The sequence below is a fragment of the Hyperolius riggenbachi genome, chromosome 6, assembly GCF_040937935.1.
Source record: "Hyperolius riggenbachi isolate aHypRig1 chromosome 6, aHypRig1.pri, whole genome shotgun sequence".
Lineage (NCBI taxonomy): Eukaryota > Metazoa > Chordata > Amphibia > Anura > Hyperoliidae > Hyperolius > Hyperolius riggenbachi.
The window spans coordinates 244,337,457-244,349,611 of record NC_090651.1 but is presented as its reverse complement, the minus strand read 5'-3'; the positions used below and the strand labels follow the sequence as shown (position 1 = coordinate 244,349,611).

Genomic DNA, 12,155 nt, shown 5'->3' with positions numbered 1-12,155 from the left:
ACACATACCCATGCTGGGTGGGAGAAATATCTCCATAAATGACAATTGTTTTATTTTTTTTACACCCCAAAACACATTATACTACTTCTCCTGAGTACGGCGGTACCACATGTGTGGCACTTTTTTGCACCCTAAGTGCGCTAAGAGGCCCAAAGTCCAATGAGTACCTTTAGGATTTCACAGGTCATTTTGCGACATTTGGTTTCAAGACTACTCCTCGCGGTTTAGGGCCCCTAAAATGCCAGGACAGTATAGGAACCCCACAAATTACCCCATTTTAGAAAGAAGACACCCCAAGGTATTCCGTTAGGAGGATGGTGAGTTCATAGAAGATTTTTTTTTTTTTGTCACAAGTTAGCGGAAATTGATTTTAATTGTTTTTTTTCACAAAGTGTCATTTTCCGCTAACTTATGACAAAAAATAAAATCTTCTATGAACTCACCATATTCCTAACGGAATACCTTGGGGTGTCTTCTTTCTAAAATGGGGTCATTTGTGGGGTTCCTATACTGCCCTGGCATTTTAGGGGCCCTAAACCGTGAGGAGTAGTCTTGAAACCAAATGTCGCAAAATGACCTGTGAAATCCTAAAGGTACTCATTGGACTTTGGGCCTCTTAGCGCACTTAGGGTGCAAAAAAGTGCCACACATGTGGTACCGCCGTACTCAGGAGAAGTAGTATAATGTGTTTTGGGGTGTATTTTTACACATACCCATGCTGGGTGGGAGAAATATCTCTGTAAATGACAATTGTTTGATTTTTTTTTACACACAATTGTCCTTTTACAGAGAGATTTCTCCCACCCAGCATGGGTATGTGTAAAAATACACCCCAAAACACAATATACTACTTCTTCTGAGTACGGCGATACCACATGTGTGACACTTTTTTGCAACCTAGGTGCGCTAAGGGGCCTAACGTCCTATTCACAGGTCATTTTGAGGCCTTTGGATTCTAGACTACTGCTCACGGTTTAGGGCCCCTTAAATGCCAGGGCAGTATAGGAACCCCACAAGTGACCCCATTTTAGAAAGAAGACACACCAAGGTATTCTGTTAGGAGTATGGTGAGTTCATAGAAGATTTTTTTTTTGTCACAAGTTAGCGGAAAATGACACTTTGTGAAAAAAAAAACAATACATATCAATTTCCGCTAACTTGTGACAAAAAATAAAATCTTCTATGAACTCATCATACACCTAACAGAATACCTTGGGGTGTCTTCTTTCTAAAATGGGGTCACTTGTGGGGTTCCTATACTGCCCTGGCATTTTACGGGCCCAAAACTGTGAGTAGTCTGGAAACCAAATTTCTCAAAATGACTGATCAGGGGTATAAGCATCTGCAAATTTTGATGACAGGTGGTCTATGAGGGGGCAAATTTTGTGGAACCGGTCATAAGCAGGGTGGCCTCTTAGATGACAGGATGTTTTGGGCCGGATCTGATGGATAGGAGTGCTAGGGGGTGACAGGAGGTGATTGATGGGTGTCTCAGGGGGCGGTTAGAGGGGAAAATAGATGCAATCAATGCACTGGGGAGGTGATCGGAAGGGGGTCTGAGGGGGACCTGAGGGTTTGGCCGAGTGATCAGGAGCCCACACGGGGCAAATTAGGGCCTGATCTGATGGGTAGGTGTGCTAGGGGGTGACAGGAGGTGATTGATGGGTGTCTCAAGGTGTGATTAGAGGGGGGAAATAGATGCAAGCAATGCACTAGCGAGGTGATCAGGGCTGGGGTCTGAGGACGTTCTGAGGTGTGGGCGGGTGATTGGGTGCCCGCAAGGGGCAGATTAGGGTCTAATCTGATGGGTAACCGTGACAGGTGGTGATAGGGGGTGATTGATGGGTAATTAGTGGGTGTTTAGAGGAGAGAAGAGATGTAAACACTGCACTTGGGAGGTGATCTGATGTCGGATCTGCGGGCGATCTATTGGTGTGGGTGGGTGATCAGATTGCCCGCAAGGGGCAGGTTAGGGGCTGATTGATGGGTGGCAGTGACAGGGGGTGATTGATGGGTGGCAGTGACAGGGGGTGATTGATAGGTGATTGACAGGTGATCAGTGGGTTATTACAGGGAATAACAGATGTAAATATTGCACTGGCGAATTGATAAAGGGGGGTCTGAGGGCAATCTGAGCGTGTGGGCGGGTGATTGGGTGCCCGCAAGGGGTAGATTAGGGTCTAATCTGATGGGTAACAGTGACAGGTGGTGATAGGGGGTAATTGATAGGTGATTGATGGGTAATTAGTGGGTGTTTAGAGGAGAGAATAGATGTAAACAATGGATTTGGGAGGTGATCTGATGTCGGATCTGCGGGCGATCTATTGGTGTGGGTGGGTGATCAGATTGCCCGCAAGGGGCAGGTTAGGGGCTGATTGATGGGTGGCAGTGACAGGGGGTGATTGATGGGTGGCAGTGACAGGGGGTGATTGATAGGTGATTGACAGGAGATCAGTGGGTTATTACAGGGAATAACAGATGTAAATATTGCACTGGCGAATTGATAAAGGGGGGTCTGAGGGCAATCTGAGCGTGTGGACGGGTGATTGGGTGCCCGCAAGGGGTAGATTAGGGTCTAATCTGATGGGTAACAGTGACAGGTGGTGATAGGGGGTGATTGATAGGTGATTGATGGGTAATTAGTGGGTGTTTAGAGGAGAGAATAGATGTAAACAATGGATTTGGGAGGTGATCTGATGTCGGATCTGCGGGCGATCTATTGGTGTGGGTGGGTGATCAGATTGCCCGCAAGGGGCAGGTTAGGGGCTGATTGATGGGTAGCAGAGACAGGGGGTGATTGACTGGTGATTGACGGGTGATTGACAGGTGATTGACAGGTGATCAGGGGGGATAGATGCATACAGTACACGGGGGGAGGGGTCTGGGGGGGGGGTCTGGGGAGAATCTGAGGGGTGGGGGGGTGATCAGGAGGGGGCAGTGGGCAGGGGGGGGGTTAAAAAAAAAATAGCGTTGACAGATAGTGACAGGGAGTGATTGATGGGTGATTAGGGGGGTGACTGGGTGCAAACAGTGGTCTGGGGGGTGGGCAGGGGGGGGTCTGAGGGGTGCTGTGGGCGATCAGGGGGCAGGGGGGGGGAAATCAGTGTGCTTGGGTGCAGACTAGGGTGGCTGCAGCCTGCCCTGGTGGTCCCTCGGACACTGGGACCACCAGGGCAGGAGGCAGCCAGTATAATAGGCTTTGTATACATTACAAAGCCTATTATACTATTTCCATGCGGCGATCCGGGTGCTAGTAACCCGCCGGCGCTTCCGAACGGCCGGCGGGTTACTACGAGCGGTGGGCGGAGCCAGTCCCCGGCGGCTGATCGCGTCACGAATGACGCGATCGCCGCATAGCCACCCACGCAGCCGCCCCCCGCCGATGGGCGTATTGCGGTCGTTTGGGCCCGGACTTTGCCGCCGCCCATCGGCTGGGGGCGGTCCTCAAGTGGTTAAAGGACTGGTGTGAGGCATAAAAAAAAATAAGATCTTCTTATCTGGGGCTTCTTCCAGCCCCTGGAAGCATATCTGTCCCTCGGCGCAGCTCCAGTGTCCGAGTATCCCCTCCGTTGGAGATGCCGACCTCGCCAGGTCGACATCTTCTGCACCTGCGTAAGCGCGCGGCTGTGCCGCTTGCGATCGTGCTCACGTGGCGTGGAATGTTCTGTGCAGGTGCAAAAGTACTGCATCTGCGCAGAACGCTCCAGGACACGTGAGCGTGATCGCGAGAGGGCACGGCCGCAAGATCTTATTTTTATTTACTCCTTGCACCTGTCCTTCAAAGTGACTGTACAGCCTGAAATGACATTTTCATTTAATGGGGTGAGTGTCATGTCATTCAAAAGTTGTAACTACCTGTTGGCTCTGTTCCTCCTGAAAGCCTCCCGGAACCCCGTGGCCTTCACCTTCCTTCGTGTAGCCCCTCCCCTGCTGAAAAAAACGCCAAGGTGTTTCCCATCTTGAGTAGAGAAAACACCATGGTGTTCTTACAGCAGGAAAGGGGGGCTACATGCCAGAAGCTGGCGGGTAAATATAACTTTTAAATGTCATGACGATCACACCATTAAATAAAAATGCCATTATAGTCACTTTAAAAGTACCTGTTCATACTATATTAACTCGAATTACCCTTCTTCAACATGGATTTGGTAAGATTGTACAATTAGGATTTTATCATTAATAAGCACCTGGCAGTGACAGAGGATATGGGACACTTGTAGAGACAGACATCTGTAACAATCTCCATTGCAGGCAACATTTATCTACTGTCTGTATGTAGGTTTAGAGCTATCACCAGCTGACCTGCATATTATTATTATTTAGTATTTATATAGCGCCAACATCTCCTGCGGCTCTGTACAGAGTACATTGGGCTCACAATCAAATCCTAACCATCGTAGTCTAGGGCCAATTTAAGGGGAAGCCAATTAACTTACCTGTATGTTTTTGGGATATTGGAGGAAACCGGAGTGCCTGGAGCAAACCTACACAGACACGGGGAGAACATACAAACTCCACACAGATAGTGCCCTGGCTGGGATTCAAACCGGGGACCCAGCACTGCATGGCAAGTGTGCTATCCACTATGCCACTGTGCTGCACACATCTGGATATGTGTCGTTTCTGTTAAATTTTGATTGATGAGCATGAACTATGTGTTTCATATAGAATGAATGATATAAAATGAAGCAAACACAACCCAGTAGCAAAGATAAGAGCCACTGCCTGTAGTAGCCTATGACATGTTCTCTTTATTTTTCTAGAATACTATACAAGTAATTTGATTCACTGGAGCAATCTGATACTTTATTTTTACTCTCATCGATCACCATTGTATTCAGCTGTTTTTAACGATCACTCTTTTCGCTTATTGCAGTCCGAATGCTGGTAGCAGTCGAGACGGCCTAGACAACGAGACAGGGACAGATTCGCTGGTGAGCCACAGGAGAGAGCGTCACAGGCGGAAGACCAGAGAGGCTCATGATGACGGTACAGAGATCCACCATCTTGTTTCATCTTTCACTCTCCATTATCCGTGTCCTGTGTCTATTGATAAGTGTAGTGGCACTTAGCCGACAGAGGTATCGATTACGTCCTGACACGGGATGCTGTCCAGATCTCATAAATTACTAGTATTGATTTTGGTTTCTTAACGGCAGATGTCAGCTGCAGTAAATAGCACAAGCCAGAAGTATTTATTTATTATAAGAAAGCAAAAGAAAATTGCCTGCATCTTGAAAGATGTTTTTATTCCTAATGGTTACAACGTATTGAATGGGGAGTATTTACTGAAGGAGTAAGGCTTTGTTTACTTTAAACAGGCAATTACTGTATGCGCAGGATATGTGAAAGCATCAAACGTCTCTGTGTGGGATTTAACATTTGATCTGAACGTATCTTAACTTCACCTTACTTTAAGTTACTTTGCTTTACGCTTTAGTTAATTAGCACAGATCAGACCAATCAGAATTTACCTCTCAGTGTTCTGATTTCAGAAACTGATGAAAAAATTGCCCAATATCTCCAAAACACCCCAAGATTGTGTATGTTCAACAGAAACCAATTTTGTTACATCAGTTCTTCTCCAGCACAAATCATGGAAAACGATGTTATTAGTTTGATAACGTGATTGATTTGTAAAGCTTCACACACATGCTAGACGAAACTTGGCTGAGGTGGCCGATAATGATGCTAAGAATATAGCAAGTGTACAGCACAGCTGATGCCTCCGCCAGTGATCAGCAAGATGGATCGATTCGCCATGAGAGAGCTCTGTTCTTCACTCTCACCCCACCCACCGCGTGACATCACAACCGCGTCGCTCCATTGGCCCTCGTCGCTCCAGTGGTAGTTGGCATTAGGCAGTAACGAATAGCTGCCAATTATATTCTACTTCTCTGAAAGGAAACCTAATTTCTGACTGGACACCATGACCTTTTATGCTTTACAATTTTTCCTTTGCCTTGTTCTCCAGGCACTGATTATAAATTGCAAACCAAGGTCAGTAAAACTGAGCAGTTACTGTATATATAAGCAGATGTACTATAATAGCCAAATAGCCAGATATGCCCCCAGTAGTAGGTAGCCCCTTTTCCCAGTATAGATAGCCAGATCTCCACTATTAGGCAGTGTAGATAGCCAGATATGCCCCCAGTATTAGATAGCCCCCTTGCCCAGTATATGTAGCCAGAGGTGCCACCGGTATTAGGTAGTGTCCTTCCCCAGTATAGATGTGCCCCGAGTATTAGGCAGCCCCCGTCCCCAGCATAGATAACCAGATGTGCCCCCAGTATTAGGTAGTGTCCTTCCCCAGTATAGATGTGCCCCCAATATTAGGCAGCCCCTGTCCCCAGCATAGATAACCAGATGTGCCCCCAGTATTAGGCAGCCCCCGTCCCCAGCATAGATAACCAGATGTGCCCCCAGTATTAGGCAGCCCCTGTCCCCAGCATATATAGCCAGATGTGCCCCAGTATTAGGTAGCCCCCTTGCCCAGTATATGTAGCCAGAGTTGTCCCCAGTATTAGGCAGCCCCCGTTTCCAACATAGATAACCAGATGTGCCCCCAGTATTAGGCAGCCCCTGTCTCAGCATAGATAGCCAGATGTGCCCCCAGTATTAGGTAACCCCCTCCCATATGTAGAGTCGTGAGAGTGGAGTGTGCTTGCAGCTGTTACTCAGCACCACTGAGATCTCTCTTCAGCCTGTCGCGGTGTCTCATATCTATTATTCCCTCTAGTGACTCCTTTCCAGCGGCACTGACAGCTACCACCACGCTGCACCCTCAAATGCTCTGCAATGGTAGGGCAAGGTGGGCACAATAACGTCCTCAGGGTTCTGTGCCCAGAGGCTGGTGACACCCGAACCTCTGCCTCATCCCGACCCTGAATTTATGTGCATATTATGTCTAACAGGTAGACTATGTCTTATTATTGCACATCCATAACATAAGCAATAAAAGGCTAGAGGAGTCACTTTAATTACTTTTAGCTTTTATACATCTGTTCAGGACTGGAACAGCAGAAATGCAATGCAATTAGCTAATGGAGTAATTGTCTCTTTATTAGACTCCCCAGACTACATCACAGCAGCGCAGACTACTATTGTGATGACACATTTTGTGAAGAGGTAGTCGCTTTCTTTTTGGCCTTTAAAAGCCATGCCCCATAGCATGAGAAGGATTCTGATTGGCTGCAGCATGCTGTTAGGTAGAAAAGCTGGCAAATAAGAGTACCTATCCTGCAAGGCATATTCTGTTCTTTCTGCAAACAGATGATTTCCTGGCCATGTATCAAGAGGGAAGTGACAAGCTGAGCACATTACTCAGAAGGCAGCCTGTAATTTAGCTCTTCTGTGCGCTGCGGTTGAGTAAAGTGGCAGAAGAATAACATGCTGAGAAGGTTTGCCTATCATTGAGTGCAGAAACAGCAAGGAGTAGCTTGATCGCCGCATAGCCAGCGCTCCCCCTGTGCTCACTCTTACTGTAAGGGGACCTAATTTACAGGCTGCCTAAAGAGCACCTGTCATGACAGAAACTGGGAAGAAGCCATATTTAGCCTTCTACAAAATCCTAGTTAATTACTATTATGTGTTTATATAGCATCAGCATCTTCAACAGCACTTTACATGCTACATAGTTAGGTCACTAACTTTCCTCAAAGGAATATGAAGACAGATGCTATTGGAAACACATAACAAATGGATAACATTCTTGTTCCTGGCTGCTAAAATGACAATGGCAGAAAACTGGAAAAAACAAACTACAATAAAAAAATCTAGGATGCAAGATTGTATGATTAATAAGAAATGAACCAGCATTCTGAGGGCCGGTTCACAGTTAGGCGATTCCAATTTTGCATTTGTTCACACTTGTACTTGTACGGCGACTGCAATTTGCGGTTTTCATTCATTGAATGAAAACCACAATGAATAAAGTTGAGATTGCTCCAAAAATGCAGCACGTTTGGGATTTCCGGAAATTGAAAGCGCTGCAGTGTAAATGATCTCACAGGCCTACATTGTTTACATCGCTTTGTTGATCGTTGGCGATCAGCAAAGCGCTGAAAAACACTGAAAGGTGCCCCAGTTTTGATGGACTTTTTTTTCTTCACCTTCTTCTCTCTCTTGCCTTTAATTTCTCCCCTCTTCTTTGCATACTGACAGGCTTTTGGAGCTGACACAAGTTTAGTTTGTTTGTTTGCTTAATTTTGTGTTTATTTGGATGATATACATTTATACCAATCTGCAGGGGTGTTCAAGGCCCCAAACCCTGTCCTTATTGGTTTATTGAATATTCAATAGAACTTTTGGAATACGAATGTGCTGTGACCATTGGGCACATATTTGCTAGTGAATATTCATAAGTAGAGAGAGAGAGAGGAAAAAAAAACATTTTGTGTGTGTGAGTGTATACATATATATATATATATTTTTTTCAAACTCAACGCACCATGTATAGGCCCGGCTTTTTAACTTGGGTTCATCTCCACGCTCTTTTGTTGGGTGTCATTTGCATCATCGTTTGTTCCTTTATTTATCTGTATTCATCTTATCTATTCTCGTTTCACTAATTTTTATTTTAGTATGGGTAAAAGTCAAACAAATCTCTATACATACAGATATTAAAGCAGGTACATACAGTATATAAAATATCAGTTATCATAGACAAGCAATTATGTAGTTTCTGGGTTATAGTATCTGGACTTAGCTCTTTTGTATCATCCGTCTGCGTAGTCCAGATTATACTATCATGAGAGTAAAAGTGGGCAATAGTAGGGATATCTTGGTCCTGCTGCGTAAGTTGTTTTGAGGATGTAAAGAATATTCTAGTAACTAAATAGCCATAACAGTAGTAACAGTAAGATAAAGTGATAAAGAACGATTTAGACATAAGGGTCATAGTATGGTATAGGGAAATGGGTCACAATGGTTTAGGCCAGGTTAATTCAGAAATTTTGTATGGTTAAGAATAATTATAGTTATAATTACAAGGGTCTATCCCATGACTATTTTTTACGTGTAAGTGTAAGGGTATCCTCTGGGGTCGGTGGGGGAATATTTTATATATATTCGCCCTTCATGGAGGATCGTAGTCTAAGGTGGCATATGCCCATGGATCCCAAACCCTATGGAAGTTAGTTTCCGTATCTCTAAGATTGGCAGTCATCTGTTCCATGGTTTTAGTCCATGTTATTTTGTTTTTAATTTCGGATATAGTAGGCGGGGCTATATTCTTCCATGCTGTAGCTATTGCAAGCCTTGTGGCAGTTAAAATGTGGGTTATGAGTCTGGAGGTATATCGGTTGACATTTAGAGGGGGCTTGCCTAATATCATTAATAAGGGGTCCATAGGAATTGTAGTTCCCGTGGTGCGGGAGATTAAGTCTTGAACCTGTTGCCAAAGGGGTTGTATCAGTGGGCAGTGCCAGAAAATGTGTTCTAGGGTTCCTTTCTCGCCACACCCTCTCCAGCACAGATCAGAGGTGCCCGGGTATATTTTTGCAAGTATAGAGGGAGTTAGATACCATCTGTAAAGAATTTTATAGATATTTTCTTTAATTTGTACACAGATTGAGGAATGTTTTGCATTCTCCCAAATATCTTCCCAGTCTTCTAAAGGGATAATTATGGATAATGCTTTCTCCCACTTTTGCATATATGGGTGGGAGGGAATTGCTGTGCCTGATTTGTTGTGAAGCGTGTTATATATTTGTGATATAAGATTTTTTTGATGTCCTCTATGTAGGCAGATGGTCTCAAAGAGGGTTGGTGAAGTGCTATGAGTGGGTTTACAGGCCCTGGATTGGTGCTGGAGGTAGTGGGTGATTTGGTTAAATTCTAATAGGGTTTGGGAGTTGAATTGTATCTTATCTTCTAATGTGGGTCTAGCCAATAGTTTCTTGGTCTTCGGGTCTGTCCAATCAGAGAGGTTGAAGTAGCCTAGATTAAACCATTTTTTCATAAAGGTTTTTGAGGTACCTGGGGGAAAAGATGAATTACCTAGAATTGGGAGGAGTGGTGATGGGCTTGATTTTAGATGGGTTGCATGTGCAATAGATTTCCAGATGCGTACTGTGAAGGTAATAGTGGGTAGGAGATCAGATTGGGTCAGTTTGGGGGGGACGTCTGACCATATTAGCGAAGCCAGTGATAGGGGAAGTATACTAGTAGCTTCCAGGAGGCCCCATTTAGTAAATACTCTGAAGTTGGTCCATTCCTTTATTTGTCTAAGGTGTGAAGCTAAGTAGTAATATTTAATGTGTGGAAGACTAAGCCCACCCATCTCCCTTGGGGAGAGAAGAACCGATTTAAGGACCCTGGGGCGTTGGTGGTTCCATACAAATTTGAGAAATTCTGATTGTAGCCTCTTTAATTGTATCGTGGGCACCTGGACAGGTAAGGTTTCAAAAAGGTATAAAAGGCGAGGTAGGATGTTCATTTTTAATGAGTATAATCGGCCTAGCCATGAAATTTTATAAGCGGTCCACTTATGAAGATCTTGGAGGATTTTTTGAAATAGGGGAGGAAAGTTCTGTTTATATAGTGTGGAGTATGAAGAGGTGATGTGTACACCTAGGTATTTGAGGGCTTGAGTTTTCCATTTGTAGGGATATGAAGCTTTTAGAGTAGCCAGTAGGTTTGTGGGAATCTGGATTGGGAGAGCTTCCGTCTTATCACGGTTTAGTTTGAAATTTGAGAGGGATTCAAACTCAGATATGGTGGCGTGTATGGCAGGGAGTGATGTAATAGGTTGTGTGATGGATAAGAGGATGTCATCTGCGAATAGGGAGATTTTATGTTCAAAATTATTTTGTTTAACTCCTTGGATGTTTGGATTTAGTCTGATCGCTGAGGCTAGGGGTTCAATACTGATGGCAAATAGAAGGGGGGAGAGGGGGCACCCCTGCCTTGTGCCATTGTTTATAGCGAAGGGTGATGGGGAGGCAAAGGGGAGTTTAACTGTAGAGGTGGGGAAGGAATAAAGGAATTGTATTAAAGACATAAATGGGCCTTTGTATCCTTGAAAATCCAGTAGTTTGAAGAGGAAGGGCCAGGAAAGTCTGTCAAAAGCCTTCTCTGCATCCAAACTTAGGAGCAGAGAAGGCTTTCTAGATTTGTTCATAAGTGAGACAAGGTTTATGGCCTTCCTTGTGTTGTCGCCTGCTTGACGAATGACGACCTATAATAAAGCCAACTTGGTCGTTATTAATGAGAGTGGTTAAAATGTGGTTGAGGCGATTAGCCATTGTTTTAGTGATGATCTTAAGATCTGAATTTAACAGAGAGATTGGGCGGTAACTTTGGGGCAGTTGGGGGTCTTTTCCCTCTTTGGGGATCATTGTAATAAGAGATGAAAGAATAGAGGTTGGGGGCTTCTCGCCTTGCATGATTTTATTTGCCAATGTGGTTAGGTAGGGTAGGAGTATCTCTTTAAATTTCTTGTAATAGGAGTAGGGTAATCCGTCAGGGCCTGGGCTTTTCATTGATGGGAGAGATTTTAATACTTCCTCAATCTCAGAGTGTGTAAAAGGGGCGTTAAGTTGGGAACATTGTTCGTCTGTGAGTTTAGGTAAATTAAGGGGGGTGAGGAAGGAATCTAGTTTAGTGGGGAAAGAAGGGTCGGAATTTTGATCGGGTAGGTTATATAGTTGTTCGTAGTATTCAGAGAATATCTGGGATATTTTTTGGGGGTCATAATGAATAGTTCCTTCAGAATCTTTCATGGAGTATATTGCCTGTTGAGATAGTTTAGGGTTCAATTTACGCGCGAGTATTGTGTGTGGCTTATTGCCTCTTTCAAAAAAGAGTTGCCTAGACCACCTCAGGCTTTTCTCTAGTTGGATTGTTTGTAGGGAGCGGATCTCTTGCTTAAGTTGTTGGATGTGCGAAAAATGAGCTTGTGTGGATGAAGTTTTGTATAACGATTGTGCTTTAGCCAGGGAGTTTTGGAGTGTTAAGAGTTTTTGGGAGGTTTTCTGCTTGCGTCTGGTACCCTCAGCAATAAAGAGGCCACGTACAAATGCTTTATGTGATTCCCATACCATTCCGTATGAGGTTATTGAGTCAATGTTAGTGTTGAAAAATGACTGTAGTTCTGTGGTAAAAGTAGAGATCAGAGATTTATCCTGGAGAAGGGATTCATTCAATCTCCAGTG

General features: G+C 44.5%; 1 protein-coding gene across 3 annotated transcripts in view; it reads left to right on the top strand.

Annotated features, from left to right (window-relative positions):
- Window positions 1-12,155, top strand: part of DVL1 (dishevelled segment polarity protein 1) — a 244,187-nt gene that overhangs the window by 96,792 nt on the left and 135,240 nt on the right. For all 3 annotated transcript variants that reach the window (XM_068240613.1, XM_068240614.1, XM_068240616.1), the window contains exon 4: window positions 4,877-4,989. In XM_068240613.1, coding sequence (XP_068096714.1) covers window positions 4,877-4,989 — 113 coding nt within the window. The remainder of the gene's footprint in view (window positions 1-4,876; window positions 4,990-12,155) is intronic.